At 41.8% G+C, this 19029-nt stretch overlaps 1 protein-coding gene across 1 annotated transcript; it reads right to left on the bottom strand.

Moving 5' to 3' along the window:
* Positions 1-258: 258 nt before the first annotated feature.
* ano10b (anoctamin 10b) lies at positions 259-17498 on the bottom strand. Its single transcript, XM_084936265.1, has 16 exons — positions 17265-17498; positions 17092-17154; positions 15297-15559; positions 13507-13680; positions 12470-12607; positions 11889-12005; positions 11602-11718; positions 5703-6041; positions 5429-5611; positions 5224-5279; positions 5062-5136; positions 4326-4490; positions 3953-4144; positions 3740-3877; positions 3544-3660; positions 259-3453 (listed from the first exon to the last, which is right to left on the bottom strand). Exons 3-16 carry the CDS (start codon positions 15550-15552, stop codon positions 3430-3432), a joined length of 2091 nt encoding a protein of 696 aa, XP_084792391.1. The 5' UTR covers positions 15553-15559; positions 17092-17154; positions 17265-17498; the 3' UTR covers positions 259-3429.
* Positions 17499-19029: the final 1531 nt, after the last annotated feature.

Genomic DNA, 19029 nt, shown 5'->3' with positions numbered 1-19029 from the left:
CATTATATTAGTGTCATTACTGCAAAGATGTGGACATGTAGCTTTACATAGTTGTTTCACAGTGAAAATGCACCATGCAAAGAATACTGTGCTTTTTCTTGCAAGAGTATGATTGTGTCTATCAAATATTCCCATCATTTTGTTTAGTTCTAAACGATCCAGAAAAAGGAAAACAAACTGCACAAATAAGCCCAGATTGTTGTCCGTTTGCCTTCTGGTGATCAATATAATCAAATACAAGAACTTCACAACAAGTAATTCCTTCTGTCAGTTTATTGAAACAGCCAGCAAACGCTGTGGTCAGAGCTGAAACTCCAATCCTTGTCTAAAAGTTTCTTTTCATTAACTTGTGACCACTTCACACAAACACACACAGGCCTACGATTAGTGTCAGGATTGTAAATGTGCACCTGCAGCCTCTTGAGGAACTCTCACCATCTATCAGCACCTTTGCTGAATCAGTCCTTCAGCAGGGACCAGGCTTGTGGAAAGCTGCATGCAAGTAAAATAAAAACGTGTGGTGCCCCCTGGTGGCTGAAAAGACTACTACTACCTAAAAATAATACAATAACTTATCTAAGAACAAGACACCACTGTTCAGCATGTGCAGAGGGCATGGTGGGCTTCCCCCAGTGGCTTCACGTTCTGCACATTTCTCATAATATCTCAGATTAATCTGCACTGAACAGTGCAATAACACTCATATAGTGATAGAGACTACAAGGTTTCAACAAGCAAGTAAAAATCCCACACATACAAAAATAACGCATTTCTAAAAGCAAAGCACATAGCGATTCTTTGGTTGCTCCTAACTGCTTTCAGTGCAAACATTGGTACACAGTTTACTGTATTTAGCTCGTGCTAAATGTCAGGAAGTGCATTTGGTGTAAAACTGTGAGATCAGCTGTGAAGGCAGCTGCTGTGGTGACCCCTTATGACAAGAAAACAGTTGAAAGTAGCTTTTATAGTTGTCGTGTTGACAGTATCTTCAAGGGAGTATCCAAAGTATTTCCTATTATTTGGTCCTTTGCATAAAAGTACATTTAGCAAAATACACCACTGTGTTTTGCTTTTTCGCTTCCAATACTCACTAAACTCACCTGTCATCGCTCCTAAAAATACAAGCTGTAAGTTCAAGCTGGAGGTTTTAAAAGCTGCAAAAATCAGTTTTTGGTGTCGGCACAAAAAATGTTTCCTTGTAAAGTTAATTTAAACATCCAGCAAGCACACAGTGACATTAGCATCTATTTAGCATCAATTGTGCCTTTCGAGGACTGTAAACATGGATGAGCATTTAAATCATGGATGTAGACAAGCATGTATTCAAAGTATTGATTCAAGCAGCTTTAAAGGCTAACTTTTCATGGACAGTTGTTGGTTTTTGATATTTACTCCATTGAAGATACAGTCGCCAACTATGAATCCCAAACTGCATCTTACCACCAGGTGGCAGCAGTGAGAAGAAGAAGACCCCAGAGAGAAAACCATGAAAAATATTGCCAAGTGTACTGCCCATCTTTAGAATTGCTAGTGGTCTTTCTTAAATATTGATTGTAAGTGCTCTATACGTTTTCCTTTGAAAAAACTGCTTTACTGTAGGACAGTCTATTTGTAAAAAACAACAATTTAAAAAGAATTTAAAACCTTTAAAAAGTAATTAAAACTGTAAACAGACTATGATGTTACATGTCCATGGCATATGCTGGAGTTAAAGTAGGATTTGGCAGATGTGGGAACCCTAAGATCAAGTGCAGCATAGGGCAAAATAATTACTTAATTAGAAATAAGTTGTATAATATTCTGCCTTGTGAGTCCCAGTAGATCTTTTTGTCCTGTGCTGCTATTCCCAAAATGTATCCATCTGAATTCAACAAGTTATACGCAGATGTTACATGAGCTATACGGCTGATTTCCAACCCCTACACACTATAAAGCTAAGAGGTAAAGTTCAGCATCATCATCTTAAATATCAACTGATATCTACTACCCTTGATGTGAACTAGTAACAGTAACCTATGTGTAACCAGCCCAACATCACTGCACACTTTTATACTGCACATTACATAAACCCAACCAGTTTACCCTGCACTAACCCGCCTGCAACTTTTGAATTATAAAATTATTATACTTCAGTTTGTTTTGCAACGTGTTTCACAAAAACATAATGCAGCAAAACATCGTGTAAAATAAACCCCTAAAAACTCTCAAATGAGTGAAGACATTACATGTATGAGTTCAATTTCCACTCTATAAAATGTCACTTGCTGAGCAGTGCTTACATTTGAAAACAATCTCACCTTCCTCTCCTTTCCTCTCTTTCTTACATCTTTCTCAATCTCTGTGTCGCACATTAAAAAACAAAATTCCCCCCATGTGAAATAGAGCAGCTGTAAAATTAGCTCACAGACTGATTTTGTGACAAAGTGCACAGAAACCGCTTGTGTGCTATAAAATTACCTGCAACTTACAAATCATTACTTTTAATGTAATTTAAGTACTGTGACCACAACTTTGCATCTAGACCATGAACGCACCATGAACAGTATGAGAAAGAGAAAGGGATGTGCGTAACCAGGTTTTGGGATCTGTCTCCATCCCATTACTAAAAGCAGCACTAGGCTGCAGCACATTAAAAATTAACTTATTTCAGTAGTAACCTGCCTATTAGATTTCATTACTCATTAACCGAAGGTGCTAGAATGCCACTCTGGATTGATCCAGCCCACTTAAATCCCTGTGTATATGTATCACGATGAAGAGATATCAAATAAAGTGAAATTAAGGCTTCGCTGCACTCAATTGTAATACCACTTTGAACCACAAGATGGTACAGCGAGTTAGTGTGTCATCCAATTATTCAAGCGAGAGTTAGCTCAACATTCACACTGAATTTGTGTTACTATCTTACTTGGCCACTTATTTTGGTAACTAGAAAAGCACAGGCCATGCTTTAAAAAAATAAAAACATTAGATTAATTAGGAGTCAAATTTTAAGATAGCAACGCTAAAGATGCTGGTCGGGCTGGACTACTACTCTAAAACTTTCTTATAAAACGCTGCCACCTTGTGGCGAAAGTTCTAATTACATTTTAGAGAGAGTTTCTGCAAAAAATACCTTTGGCCTTCACCTGCAGCGTAACAGTTACATTCCCTTTGCTGTCTAATAAACTATTTAGCTGCTGTTTCAATTGCACTTGCAGTGTACGGATATTATGAAGCTGCATTTCAAAGTGTGCACATCGCAGAAGCATTGGCTTAATCAGTGAGAAAAGAGCTGCAGATACACTTTGGGATCACACAGGGGCACAACAGTAAACATCGTGGGCCCCGCTGGAGATCCACTACTTTTCTCCTGCTGGGTTCCACACAGCGCTAAAGATGGTGGCCTCCGATGACATCAAGCACCATCTCATCAACCTTGAAACACAGTTAGGACACTTCAGGTTGCAGCTTCTGAGGGGGGAAAAACAAAGAAATTATGTCATACGGATGAAGGAGTACACCAAAATGTTAGACAATGAAGTCAGTGGAGATGGCGTTAACCTGTTCTTTCAGGGCCTGCATGGATGTGTACTCCATTTGATCCCTCTTCTTCCTGATCCAGTCGGGTTCATCGGGAATCAGGGCTGCCATAATAAACTTGATTAAGATCAGCACGTGCTGCAAACACACACGAAGATAAACATGTCAGGGGTATACACAGAAATGTGTTTGATTAGCTGTCTAGTTCTCTTCTTACCTCCCCAAAAACAGCCAACAGCAGGACGTTCGTGCTGCTCAGGCCGCCCTCGCGACACAGCTCTTGTAACCGTGGCGACAGCAGCAGCAACCAGCAGTTAGAAATAACGGAGACGAAACTCAAGACCTCGAAGGCAACCTGGGACACGAGACAACAACGTGAACTGTTTGCTCATAAACGGGACGAGCGTGACAAAGGTTCTGACCTGCTGACCTGCCACACGCCCATGTTAGCCACAGGAGGGGAGAAGGGCTTGCGGAAGAGGTTGCAGATCTTATAGGCGTCTGATCGGATCTCTGTTATGTTGTTGATGAGCAGCAGCACGGCCGTCAGAGGATACACGCAGGAGAAAAGACTCAAATACCCAAACTGCACCAGGAGCTCTATATATTCTGCAAACAGGCCCTGGGACACCACAGGAAGCTATCACTCTCAGTGTATTATAATCAAACTGTGTTTTATAATGTATTTATTGGCTTTATTCACTGATACTGGCCTGAAAAAATCTTTTTAGTTGCTATTGGCCAGATTATATTTTAAATATTTCACCCTATCAGTGCATGCCTAATGTTTTCTATATCCTCACAGGAAAAACAGGCAGGGTTCTCTGGTTCCGGAATTTGTCTTCCTTAGGGTCATCTTCACTCTCTGTCCTGTGGGGGGCGCTGATGAATCTGTCCACCAGGAAAGGTATAACCACCTCTGTCACCTGGTTAACCAGCTGACTCACGATCAACAAAGACGCCAGGCGCTGAAGAAAGTAAAACAAGGAATATAATTCTGCCACCCTTTACTTCTTCCACTTTTCCACTGATTATCTAAAGGAGTTCCCCAGAGCTTCATATTAGGACCACTGCCCTTCTTTCTATATAGAATCATTTTTTTTGCAGTTATAGCTTGCTTATCTCTTTCAGTTTATTTACACATCATCTAAACTTTGAAAGATAAAAGCTGCTCGAGGGGATAAAATGAAAACATATAAATATTTAGCTGTCTTTATTTATCAGAATTTATTATTTAACACTTCCACCGAAAACCATGCGTCCAAGGTGAAACTTAAATTGTCTTTTTAATAAATAAATCTGATTTTTCTCTCCAGATGGGGAAACATTTGATTTCTGCAACTGTTTCTTTTTTAATCTTCTCTTTATGAATGCATCACTGTTCTCTGTTAAATGGGTCTGTTTAGCAGACACTGAAATAGCTGTACAGAATATATAATGTTCAACAGAAAGATTTTATTACAAAACAGGTGGGCGGAGTTAGAAACTCTAAATGAAATCTTTTGGCTTCTACCATAAAATGCACAAGACGTAGGTTACCTTACGAAGCAGGGGCACATCCTGCTTGAAGAAGGCAATGTGGAAGAGCACGGCAAAATTGTTGAAGAAGGTGAACTAAAGGAAGAAAGGAGAACCTGTCAAAGAGGAATCCCTGTACTTTATAAGATAATGGTTCAAAAGGAGAGGAAAGCAGGAACTAACCACCAAAATCTTGGCTGTCAGATGGTTCTCGAAGGCGGACTCCTCTCTGTGGTTTTCTAGAGGGACGCAGTAACAGCATTTCATTAAATGTGCAGGATTTCTATCCTAAAAATTGCCAACACACATACGGTTCAAATGAGAAACATCTCCACTGCATTAACAAACTCACGGGTCTGGATTCTCCTTGCAGTTCAGTCTCACTCACCATATTCAGTCAGACTCTGCGCCACGTTCCTGTAAACATTTCCTAGCATGTTTGTGTAAACGATGTGAAGCACTGAGGGTATGTAGAGCAAAGCCTGAGACAGCAGGGAGTTCCAGTCTTTGTGTAGCTGTTTCACCTGGGCCTCCCCCCAGTAGAAACACATCATACCGAGTACCACCAGCCCTGCAGGAGGAGGCGGGACAGGCATTTCATCTTTTACTGCTAAATCTTTGCAGAATCAGAGAAAATAGAGCAAAAACATTTCTGCACCTACCTAGAAACAACCCCACTACTGGGACCGACACCAGCACCATACGCAGGTCTCTCTTCCATTCAGGGAAAAGAGGCTCCACGCGACCTGTAACGGGGTTTACGCCGAGGTCGCCGTGGAAATTGGGCCGAGGCTCTGCAAAACGCTCTGCGAGGTTCATGGTCCCCCAGCGGTACGACAGCGAGGAGCTCCGGCGTTTCCACAGCTCCATGAACACCGTGGACCAGATCATGCTGAACATTGCCTGAAGCATGTGGCCGCTGATCAACGGTCCTGAGTCATCATCATTAATTATGACCTTCGATCCCGAGACCGAATCCACCATTTCCTTCTTAACCTCACCTGTGATGGCAGGAAGAGTTTTGTGTCCTGTCAGTGACATCCATACAGCGGGGCATCTCATGTTTAATAACTGGATTTAATCACAGTCTGGAATCACTGGTCTTTGTGGGAGAAGATAGGACTTTAATGAAAAGGTGGGAAAAAGCCAACAACAGTCCTGCTTCAGACTGTTTCCAATTCATATAAGTTCACTTCTTCTTACAGAAAACATTTACTTTGAGCATTAGTTGTATTTTACAATTAATTTAAGTCAATTCAAGTCACTCCAGTGACAGTGGGAAGGGAAAACTCCCTCTAACAGGAAGTAACCTCGGGCAGAATCAGGCTCAGGGGGATGAGGGTAGGAACAGAAGACAATTCTGTGTAGGTGTTTTCTTCTTTGAAGCACAGTATTTTATACTGTATATGGTAAAACAGCATATTTCTTACCTGAAAACTACAATTTATAAAAACAACTAATAAAAATCACCATAAAACTTCCACAACTGGTTTCTGAAATAATTCTTAAAAAGGTAAACTCTCATCTTGACATGTTTCTATTAAATATTAATACAAACTTCCAACAGAAGAAAAAAATGTAGTAAAAAGCGTCTGCCACTGTGCTTTGTGTTTAATTTCTGGCCGTGGGAACTGCATACATAACTGTTTTGTCTGTGTTAGGTTCTCATGGTTATCTAAGGAGCTTGAAAAGAAAGCAACTGGACTTCTTTAAGTTTCGTGAAGACGTTTCACAGCTCATCTAAGAGGCTTCTTCAGTTCTAAAACCAAATGGTAACATGACAGGGTGATGCACGGTTTCACAGCGACTTCACCCGAAACCGCTGCTGTTAATGACTCATGCCTTTTTTCACACCTTGGCTCCAGTGTCAAGTCACATGATTAATAGGTCAACAAACCTCTTAAGGGACAACGCCCACCTGGGCTTTGACTCTCCACCATTTGATTTTAGAACTGAAGAAACCTCTTTTATAGTAGATAAAGTCCTTTATTTTGGACCGTTTTTCTCTATTACTCAAAAAGAACAAATATATATCATATATTATAAGTGGCCCATTATATAAAGTAACAATTAGAGGTTTATGAGCACGTATGTTCTGCTAATTTGGAGATTTTAATCTTTCCTTTGAACTGCTCTTTTTCAATACAGCTCAAATCTTTAATGACTTTAAAAAACAAGAATTGGATACCCAAGTTTGAATTTATTTTGGATTTTGTCATACATACTGGCTCATATATACATTTAAACTCACTTAAATCTTTTAGTGCTTCTGAAAGTTCTACAATAGGTTCTGACAAGACCGATGTTTGTACAGGTGGAGATTTCAAACCTAAAACACTGTACCAACTGACAAGCATGATGGTGATAATATCACGCTCTGATCAAAGCCCACTGATCAATGGCCATGAGTACCATTCACAGAGAGTTGGGGAATGGCTGCAATCACAGCATTGTACAATGGCGAAAGATGTACCCTTAGGCCCCCTCCTCGATTCAGAGATGGTCTTTCCCTTTCAACGTAAACGGCCTCCTTGACTCTGCGCTCAAGGAGAAACATGGCAGAAACATGGGTGTGCCATGGGCTCCCCAGTTTCAACCATTGTGGCCAATTTGTACATGGAAGAAGTGGAAAAGAGGGCTTTGCTATCCTACCCTGGAACACCACCAAGTCATTGGTTCAGATATGTGGATGACACCTGGGTGAAAATCAAATCTCAGGACGGACCACATTTCACGGATCACATTAACTCGGTGGACCAACACATCAAATTCACCAGGGAGGATATGAAAAGTGGCAAGTTAGCCTTCTTAGACTGTGAGATTTCCATCAGGAATGGGGGACATCTAAAAGCTGACGTGTAGCGTAAACCTACAATTACGGATCAGTATCTAAGGTTTGACTCTCATCATCCACTGGAGCACAAACTGGGTGTCATCAGGACGCTACAACACAGAGCGAACACCATCCCCACAGACACAGCAGCCAGGGAGGCAGAAGAACAGCACATCGAGAAGGCCCTGAGTAAATGTGGTTATCCCAGCTGGACTTTTGTCAAAGCTGGGAAGGCGCCAAAAGAAAGCCAGGAGAGAAGGACAACCGCTGTCCAAGCGAAAACCTGTAGTGATCCCATATGTGTCAGGAGTATCGGAGCAGTTGAGACACATTTTTTCTAAACACAAGTCTCTGTGGCTTTTAAACCCCAAAACACGCTGCGCCAAAAATTGGTTCACCCCAAGGATCGGCTCCCCCGACACAAACAGAGTAACATAGTGTACGCTGTTAAGTGCCAGGAGGATTGCCGGGATTTATACATCGGGGAAACCAAACAACCTCTGGCGAAGCGGATGGCACAACACAGAAGAGCCACCTCGTCAGGCCAGGACTCTGCAGTCTATTTACACCTCCAGGCCAGTGGACACTCTTTCAAGGATGAGGATGTAACATCCTGGACAGGGAGGAACGCTGGTTTGAGCGCGGAGTCAAGGAGGCCATTTACGTGAAAAGGGAAAGACCATCTCTGAATCGAGGAGGGGGCCTAGGGGTACATCTGTCACCATCTTACATGCTGTGATTGCAGCCATAACTTAAATCATGTTTACAGTAACATGTACATATCCTGTCTCGGTAGAATACAGTGGCTTGCAAAAGTATTCGGCCCCCTTGAACTTTCCCACATTTTGTCACATTACAGCCACAAACATGAATCAATCTTATTGGAATTCCACGTGAAAGACCAACACAAAGTGGTGAACACGTGAGAAGTGGAACGAAAATCATACATGATTCCAAACATTTTTTACAAATGAATAACTGCAAAGTGGGGTGTGTGCAATTATTCAGCCCCCTGAGTCAATACTTTGTAGAACCACCTTTTGCTGCAATTACAGCTGCCAGCCTTTTAGGGTATGTCTCTACCAGCTTTGCACATCTAGAGACTGAAATCTTTGCCCATTCTTCTTTGCAAAACAGCTCCAGCTCAGTCAGATTAGATGGACAGCGTTTGTGAACAGCAGTTTTCAGATCTTGCCACAGATTCTCGATTGGATTTAGATCTGGACTTTGACTGGGCCATTCTAACACATGGATATGTTTTGTTTTAAACCATTCCATTGTTGCCCTGGCTTTATGTTTAGGGTCGTTGTCCTGCTGGAAGGTGAACCTCTGCCCCAGTCTCAAGTCTTTTGCAGACTCCAAGAGGTTTTCTTCCAAGATTGCCCTGTATTTGGCTCCATCCATCTTCCCATCAACTCTGACCAGCTTCCCTGTCCCTGCTGAAGAGAAGCACCCCCAGAGCACGATGCTGCCACCACCATATTTGACAGTGGGGATGGTGTGTTCAGAGTGATGTGCAGTGTTAGTTTTCCGCCACACATAGCGTTTTGCATTTTGGTCTCATCTGACCAGAGCACCTTCTTCCACATGTTTGCTGTGTCCCCCACATGGCTTGTGGCAAACTGCAAACAGGACTTCTTATGGTTTTCTGTTAACAATGGCTTTCTTCTTGCCACTCTTCCATAAAGGCCAACTTTGTGCAGTGCACGACTAATAGTTGTCCTATGGACAGATTCCCCCACCTGAGCTGTAGATCTCTGCAGCTCGTCCAGAGTCACCATGGGCCTCTTGGCTGCATTTCTGATCAGCGCTCTCCTTGTTCGGCCTGTGAGTTTAGGTGGACGGCCTTGTCTTGGTAGGTTTACAGTTGTGCCAAACTCCTTCCATTTCTGAATGATGGCTTGAACAGTTAGTGATGTGACGTTCTGTATCGAGGCTTCAAAGCTTGTGTCGAGTAATTGAGGGGGCGTTTCCGCGATGCGCGTATCAAGGCTTGCTTCATTTATGGGAGGAGCTGAAAATGATGACGTCCGAAGCCTCGCTGCCCGGCTGTACCACGTGACTGGTTCATGAAGTGGTTCGAACTTTGCCGCGAGCTATGACAGCGATATAAACCCCTCAGACTTCATTCAAAATGTAGGTGTTTGATGGAGAGTTGCGGTTAGTGAGAGTTTGGAGACAGTTTGGAGGTTTAGGAGAGTGAGGAGAGAAAGTCAGGAGAGAATGGAGCCAGCTAAGAAGAGGAGGATGTCCTCCCCTGTGTGGGAACATTTTGATTTTATTCCTCCCAACAAGGTATGTAAATTTCTACAGAAGATGTATTTTCATAATACTGATGGTGCAATACAATTTATGTTAAGCTGTCTTTACTTTTGTACAAGGTGAAGTGTTTGCTATGTGCCAGGGAGCTGGGATATAACAACAACACCTCATCCATGCTTAGGCACTACAGAGCTTTGCATGAGAATAAGGGGGACACCGATTGTGGAGCAAGACCAGGTGAGCCATCAAATGTCATGATAATATAGCATGCAGTAATGTTACTAAATGATATAACAATATTATACAGCTGTAATAAGTTACGTGTGTGATATTTATATTTGTGCTTTGTCTTTATTGTCTTTCCTCAGGAGAACAATCTCAAATAGATGAAGACCTGGTTAGCATGGTGATTGAGGACTCCCAGCCATTTAGCATTGTGGATGACAAAGGATTTGTTAAATCATTAAATCCTAGCTATGTTCTCCCCACTAAAAAGGTCATAAAAGCAGTGAAAATTTAGTTTTTACAGAATAAAATGTGAACAGGCAGGACTGAGGCTCAAAGCCTCAGTGTGTAGCTGTCCATACCTCAACGTTACAAAAGCACAACTACTGTCCACACCCCAACCACACCTCACCTCACAGTAAATGATCATTTCCATTTTAAGCATTTCCAAATAATCATTTTCCATACTGCCAGTATAAATATACACAGTATACTGCATCACTACAATATAGATGTTTTACACACTCCTTTAGTTGTTGACATTTACAGGCTGTGTGCAAAAGGCCACACTCTTCAAATTCATGCCAACTAATATTTTTACGTCCAGTAGGTGTCCTACTAGAGCAAATGAAGCTTCAAGAAGCTTTGCACTGGGGTGAACCAATTGGATGAAAAGCTTCAGTGCTTCATGAAGCTTCATCTGCCCATCACTATGAACAGTGCTCCGTGGGATGTTCAAGGCTTGGGAAATCTTTTTGTAGCCTAAGCCTGCTTTAAATTTCTCAATAACTTTATCCCTGACCTGTCTGGTGTGTTCTTTGGATTTCATGGTGTTGTTGCTCCCAATATTCTCTTAGACAACCTCTGAGGCCGTCACAGAGCAGCTGTATTTGTACTGACATTAGATTACACACAGGTGCACTCTATTTAGTCATTAGCACTCATCAGGCAACGTCTATGGGCAACTGACTGCACTCAGACCAAAGGGGGCTGAATAAATACGCACACCCCACTTTGCAGTTATTTATTTGTAAAAAATGTTTGGAATCATGTATGATTTTCGTTCCACTTCTCACGTGTACACCACTTTGTATTGGTCTTTCACGTGGAATTCCAATAAGATTGATTCATGTTTGTGGCTGTAATGTGACAAAATGTGGGAAAGTTCACTGTATAAGCATGTTGTTTTTGAGTGCCAAATACATCATAAAGGTCATATGTGGATAAATCCACACACCTACCTGAGAAGTATGAGATGGTCAGGCCCAGTATTGCAGGTGTGAGCAAAGACCAGGTGTAGAAATCAAGGAAGCTGAAGTAAAACGCCACAGCGCTTCCAAAATAGTCATTGACTGAATCTAATAAGTTAGACAGAGATATCTGGTGTGAGCACATCCACGCAGCCATCGATTATGAATCATAGTACCTTCCAGGAGTGACAAATGCATGTAATGTAAGATTTTTACAGCTATTTGAATGAACAAAACTGCACGCAAGCTTAAAAGCAGTGTGTTGTATTTCCACCCACCAAGTGGCTGAGCCAGCTGATTCCCCGAGTACCAGGCTTCACGGAGGTCCTTCAGTTTTTTTCGGTTGTGGAGGGGAAACGTGTCCACAACAACACCGGCTGAGGAAAGCTTCTGCCCTGCAACATCACTCAGTGTCATCACATCGAATCTCTTCAACCCAGGATGACTTGAAGACTTAAAAATAATCATAATCCCTAAACTGTACATATACAGTACATATAAGCACATCTGAGGAAAGCAGTTCAGATCAGCGAGAAACTTTGCCATTCATATGCCAGTCCCACAAACCAAAGAAGAATAACTGCACATAAAGCCGCAGCTAAAAGTAGGTCCTAAGCAAAAGTGATGTTCATTACAAACTAAACTAATTATTAGACCAGCCACAAATTAAGTCACGAAAGCCTTGAAAATCCATAAACCTTTGTAGGGTTGCAGCTGTATTAACCCACAGCTGGAAGGGGATCCTAGCAAACGCACCACACGATGATAAATGATTTAAGAAAAATTACTAAACACACACGTGGATGTTGTTTCTTCACACTGAAAACATGACATCTGAAAAAGCACAAACCACACTCACAGATGTTGTCTCTTTTTTGCAGCATGCGGCTCTCTGGCAGGCCGGGTATCCTCAGGTCCCTCTGCGCCCGCAGTCCATCCAGCTCATACTTCACTATGTACTGTCGCTCCGCCAGCGTCAGAAACACCTCCATGTTATCTGTCACACACATGAACAGAGATGCATTAAACAGACACACATAGAGATTAATCTTTTTTTTCCTTGACCCCAGACAGCATTTACAGGTCAAATAGTGAAGATTTTAATGAAATCCCACTTTTATTTTGTACAATACGTGAGTGCACAGTTTAACAAAGTTTTAAAGGTATTATAAAAGATCAATCTAAGCAGATACAGGAGATTTGTGCAAAAGGTCACACTCAGATTGTAACATCAGATGCTGAGGGTTAAACCCTCGCTGTCATGCTAAAACATCCAAAAAATGCATTAGCTGGCCTTTTCACAATAACCAAAGTGTTTTCTAATGGTTCAGTTGGTTCAAGTAGACTGGTGAATGTTTTTCATTATCATCCTTTGCATCAGCATACTCAAAAATCAGTCGGAATCGCTTCAACGTTTACCCGTGATGCTTTTCTGTCATCTGTTACAGCTTTGCCAAACTGAGGAACTGAAACTGCTTGCTGAAGTGAAAGAGCTACATCAAGACGCAACAGCAGACAAATGAGGATTATTTTGAGCTGTGCATCATGCAAAGCTACTGTAGTGGAATCCACGAAGAAAAATAAGGAGCTCAAAGTGAGCACAGTAGTAAGAAGCTCACTGAACTGTTCGAATGCTCTTGAACCCACACAGTAATGAAAGAACACAGGTCTGGACTTTGTACTGTGAACACCTGCCAGAGTGTTTGTGCAAGTCATTTTATTATTTTTAGGAAGCTACTATTAGAGAGGAAATTCATGCAAAATAAATAATTGTGGATATTCCTAAATTGTTCTTGGATACAGTGCTCTAATAAGTCTCCCTAAGCTCTACAGGGTACTTCCTAATGTCGTGTTTAACCATGTAAAGTGTGCTCCCCCAAAGCTGCTCCACTGCACCTGAATCTTTAAAGTTGTCTCTGTCATTGTAGGAGAAGGCCTCCATGTCCCCGCTGCGGTAAGTCTTACAAAGACCCAACTCTTCAGCGGCTCGTAGTAACGTGCAGCGGGGGGCCGAGACCACGATGATATCACCGCTGGCGTCCTCACCCGGGTGGGCCAGTAATGCAGCACCTGTTCACAGTGAAGCAATGGTTAAACGGGGACAAAGAGCTGAAAAACCTTAAACATCCTTACACTCAGGAATGAGAGAATCAATTCAGTCTAAAACACGTGCAGTGCTGCGAAGAAGCATCTCCTCCCCATCCTGATAGCTTAATTTTTCCATATTTGTCACATTTACATGTTTCAGATCATTAAGATAACCCGAGTCAATAAAAAATGCACTTTTTAAATTATGATTTTATTTATTAATAAAAAAAAAATCTAAAAAATCTATTTTAAAAAAAGTAAATCACAAATCATCTGTGATTAACCCCATTTCTTGGAAAGCCGAGTACACTTTCGCTAGCCACGCCCAGGCCTGCCAGACCTGTCGAATCAAGAAACAATTTAAATAGAACCTGTCTGACAAAGTGAAGGAGCTAAAAGATCTAAAAAAGCAACGCATCATGCAACGATCTAAATAAATAAGATGGCACTGGAAAGGGTTACAGAGTCATTTCTAAGGCTTTGGGACTCCAGAGAACCACGGATATAAGAAACGTGGAACAGTGGTGAACCAGCCAATCAAAATCACTCCAAGAGCACATCAACGACTCACAGGAGGTCACATAAGAACCCTATACAAATATTTTAAGAACTGCAGGTCTCACTTGAATCAGTTAAGGTCAGAGTTCATGTTTCAACAAGAAGAAAGAGACTTGGCAAAAATGGCATCCATGCTAGTGTTGACCACGAAGAAGACAAAGGCTCGTCTCACATTTGCCAAAAAAAAAACTCCTGATGATTCCCAAATCTTTTAGGGAAATATTCTGTGGACTGATTAGACAAAAGCAGAACTTTAAGGGGCTTTTTAAAGATTGCTGAAGGAATTTTTGTCCCAATCTGAAAGATTTATCGCAAATGCTGTTGAAGTTCTTGCTGCCAAGGGTGGCACAACCAGTTACTGGGTTTAGAGGGCAGTTCCTTTTTACACAAGGCCACTTTTTTCCTTTAATAAATGAATTTAGAAATTGCACTTTGTACTTACTCAGGCCATCCTTGTCTAATAATAAAACTGTTTTTTCTAGCTGCACCAAAGCACCAAGTTCATCCTTTCATACAGATTTCCCCAACCTTTCCCAACTTTGTGGTCCCTGCTAGAATTTCAGTAAGGTGTTATGTGCAGATGAGCTTGTCTAGTTTGCATAGCATTGCTTCAACACAAAGTCGTGGACAGACCAGTTTTTATCCATTCGTCCAAACATCTTTAGTTGCCATAACACGATAACAAAGTGAAAGACCATAAATATTATTATCTTAAAGAGTAGTTTCTTTGTGTCTGTGTGTTTATCTGAGATGATATGTAGGTTATGGCTGGCATATGCTTTCTGTGCAGCCATGTCAGACATTTTCATAGGAGTCATTTAAATGCATTTATCTGACATGTAGCTTGGAAATGCAAATTCAATCAAATGTTTAAAGAGTAGCAATGTTTCCTGGAAATGATTCTCCTATTACGTTCATTCCTGGCACAAGAGAAATCCTCATAAATGTTTGATCCGCATGCTTTTTCTTTGAAAGCGAGTTTCCAATCGATGCAGAAACTGAAGTGAGCTCTGTGCTGTTGCTGATATCTGAGCCCTCACCTCCATCTTTCTGAGGAGCTCCAATCACCTTGATGAGCCAGCGCTTCGTCTCGGGGCCGACTTTCCCGCCAAGCTTCACCAGAACCAGCGGCTCCACCCGCTCTGAGAAGCAGCAGGGGCAGCTCACTTTGGTCCAGCCGGATCCAGCAGGCAGTTTGCTCAGCAACTTTCCTCCTTTTTCATCTTTAGCCTCCAGCTGTTTGGCTGAGTCACCGCAGCCCCCAGCTCCACCTTCATCAGCGCCTGCCTTACTCATGATGAGACTGGACACAAATGATAATAAAACGGTATGTTAACTGGTGCTCTTACCCTCAGTGCTAACATCGCCACCTTATTCCCCTTATTTAGTCACACTAGCATCGTGGCTCAAGGATCAGCAGTGACAATTGTGACAGACTGTTCACGGTCTCCAGAGGTAAAGAAGACTGATCATGGTGATCACCACAAAATTAACCGTACCCAGAGGATAAATGCCTAATGACTGTATAACAAAAACAGCCAGCAGATTAAAGTTTCAGCATGTCCCATCCTGTAAAGATCACAAGGCTGTGGTTAGCTATAGACAGCTCACAGATACTGATCCTCAACTTTTCATTTAAGGTCAAAAAGTTATTTTTCAGATTTAATTGGTGACTAAATACACACACAACTAATGACATTTGTATCAACCTCAGCTATACTTGTGTGTTAACACTGTCACTGTGAGCAGACTAGCCTTACTGACCACTCTAAGCACTTTAGAGACTACACAAGTCACATTTAACCACACATACATACAGAACTTTATTTACCTCATATTCATGGGCACTTTAAAATTATAATTAACGCCATACATATATCTGGACAGTGGGAGAAAGCCAGAACACACAGTGGAAATTCACGACAGTGGGAAGGAAAAACACCCTTTTAACAGGAAGAAGGGGAGGAAGACAGGACCAAAAGCATACTGTGGAAGAGAACCAGAGATGAATAATAACTAATGAGTGTGTGTATACCCATATAATACGTGGAAAAAAAGGTGAGTGAAGAAGAAACACTCAGTGCATCATGGGAAACCCTCGATCCAGCCCTACAGTGACAAATGCTTCAGGAAATCATTCCTACCATTCTCTATAAAACTGAATCATAACTCTTGTTTCTGTGACAGCTGATACCTGTGAGACTGCACACAAATATCATCCTGCAGCTGTAGCACATTACTTCCCTCCTGTGATCAATAAAGTATCTAACTAAAAATATACTTCAAAAGTAGTATAAATAAAGTTAAATGCAGCGTTTTTTATAATGCAGGGCAAGATGGAGGCGTGTTATTTATCATATTAAGTGACTCCACTGAGACCTTTTACAATGCATTATTTACACGATGAGTACAATAATATAACAGCTTATTTATTGCTAGCGTATGTTTATGCATCAGCTATTACATTATGGTAACTACCAGGCAAGCAAGGGAGGTTTTAGATTTGCATGTGAGGCTCACCACGTCATTTTGCAGACATCTGCATGCTTTGGCTGTCATTTCAGTTACTTGGTGAACTCTTAAAATACGAACTTCCTACAAATGCTGCAGTTTCTTGGGTGGAAGCTGTGGTTATATCGTTTAAAGAAAAAATAGCTTCCTCTGTTTTCACTGTATCTGCACTTGAAGACACACTGACCGAGAGATACGCTTAGTGAGGACGTAACTGAAAGCAGTAGAGCACTTCCTGTGACTGAGTTTTGTTTGTGCAGGCGGGGAAAGTGACAGAGAAGCATTCAGCGGTAAAACAGAGGATGAGTCAGGAAAATACAGCACCTGGCAGGGCGGGGATGATGAGGTTCTGGTCTCCAGTCCTAAAGCAGTAGCCCCTCCAAACTCCTGTTTCAGCACACACACATACACACACACACACAACAGTGGACATGAAGGCAACAACTGATGAGCTGTTGTGAAAAAGAGCAGCACACTCCCAGCCTGCACACACTTACCCAGCCTCAGCTTCAGGTTCCTTCCAGCTTCCTGTCTATTATTTTTTAGGTGTGTGTGTCTGAATCTATTGCAGGAATGCGGAGAAACTTCCCAGAGGCCACAGGGTGTGGAGGGTTGTTTGGTTTCTATTCAGGCTCCTCCCTCCTGTCTGCTCACTGTTACAGCCGCACCCCAGGGTCCTACTGCACCTCTGCCGCTGTGTTAAAAACAGACAAACCTACAGATGTTCAGACGGTTTGGGGGTTGAAGCTAACCTATAGCGCTGGCTTTGAATATTCCAAAGAATAAAGTCTTGAAAAAGAAATGTGTGAGTAAATCTGTGAAAACACAGAAACAGGATCTTATGCAACAGAAACACGAGGCACACAGAAGTGTACACAGTAGGCTGCTGACACAAAGATTTTGTTGTTGTCCTCCTACAACACCAGAACCATAACCATAAGACACAGAGCATGCGTGGGTAAGGTTTTAATGCAAATTTGGAGCCAATCAGATTCTCTCAACCTGGACCAGTCAATTCAATTCAGTATAACGCCAAATCACAACAGCAGTCACCTCCAGGTGCTTTATATTGCAAGGTAAAGACCCTGCAATGATACAGAGAACCCCAACAATCACTTTAGCATTGAGGTAAGTGGGAAGGAAAAAGTCCTTTTTAACAGGAAGAAACCTCCCAGAACCAGGCTCAGGGAGGGCGAGCCACCTGCTGCCACTTGTGGGCGAGGGGAGGGAGACAGGTTAAAAGACTCTGTGGAAGGAAAACCAGAGATTAAGTGATCTAAGTTGGCAAACCAGCCTTTAGTCAAGACCCCAGGTCAATGAGGTGAAAGTGAAAGTCTAACTAAGGAAACATTAAGACTGAAGGCTTCATTTTGAGGTCAAAAGCTACTCTCTCATCCTTCAAATGGAAATTGTATTCTGTGAAATATTCTGCTTGCAGCGGTGGACTGGGGCTACCTGCATTTTACTAATGGTGTTCTTGTAAAACAGGGAAGAGATTATCAGCAGATTAATCAGTAACCAATAGCTACAGAGTAGCAAAGATTAGTTAAAATGATCTCCACTGATCAAACAAACAATAAAGAGCTGCTTACGCACAACGGTGCTACTCGAATTAGATTGTTAATAGGTTATAACATGGTGCAAACTGTCCGTAGGTGTTAATAATTATGGCTTATATTGGCGTGAATGTCCCTGTGACAGATGGGCAACCTGTTTAGAGTGTACATGTACCCGAGAGCCTCAGTGCACAGGACACCAGCATGAACTGTGAGCTGCTGTCGAGTATCTGTTTTCTTTCATAAAACACCTTTTTTTTAAAAAAATAAATAAATTAGGGCAGAAAAAAACAGAATAACCCTGCACACCCTGCTTCTTGCGTTCAAATTAATCCACACATGCAGTGAATACACAGTCATTTTATTTGGTACACACTGACAGTATTAGATTGGACGCCTTTTTCTTCAGTCTTCCTGGCATATAACAACTAAGGCATGATGATCACACCTGTCGCTGCAGATTTGTTGGTTGCACACCCCTAATGTGAACCTCCTGTTCCACCATGTCTTTAAGGTGCTCTGTTTGAGTGTTCAGAAAAGTAGTTGTTTAATGATTAAATTATTAATGATAAAACCAGATGATTAAATAATGTTCAGTCAGCACTAAAGGTCCCAAAGTGTACCAATAAAACATTACTCCACCACCACCCTAAAACTTTGATTAAGGCAGAAAGGATCCGTTTTTTCATGTTGTTAACGCCACATT

This window comes from Perissodus microlepis, chromosome 7, assembly GCF_051167445.1.
Source record: "Perissodus microlepis isolate ML-2025 ecotype Zambia chromosome 7, ASM5116744v1, whole genome shotgun sequence".
Lineage (NCBI taxonomy): Eukaryota > Metazoa > Chordata > Actinopteri > Cichliformes > Cichlidae > Perissodus > Perissodus microlepis.
The sequence above is the reverse complement of the archived record's forward strand: the minus strand, read 5'-3'. Positions and strand labels throughout refer to the sequence as shown.

What these genes read in the sequence shown, in the direction of transcription:
- ano10b (XM_084936265.1), bottom strand. Translation starts at nt 15,552, where the DNA reads ATGAGTAAGGCAGGCGCTGATGAAGGTGGAGCTGGGGGCTGCGGTGAC. An exon ending in GACCATCTCATACTTCTCAG is followed by an intron (nt 6,042 to 11,601) that starts GTAGGTGTGTGG and finishes CTGCCATCACAG; the next exon opens with GTGAGGTTAAGAAGGAAATG. An exon ending in CTAACATGGGCGTGTGGCAG is followed by an intron (nt 3,878 to 3,952) that starts GTCAGCAGGTCA and finishes CTCGTGTCCCAG; the next exon opens with GTTGCCTTCGAGGTCTTGAG.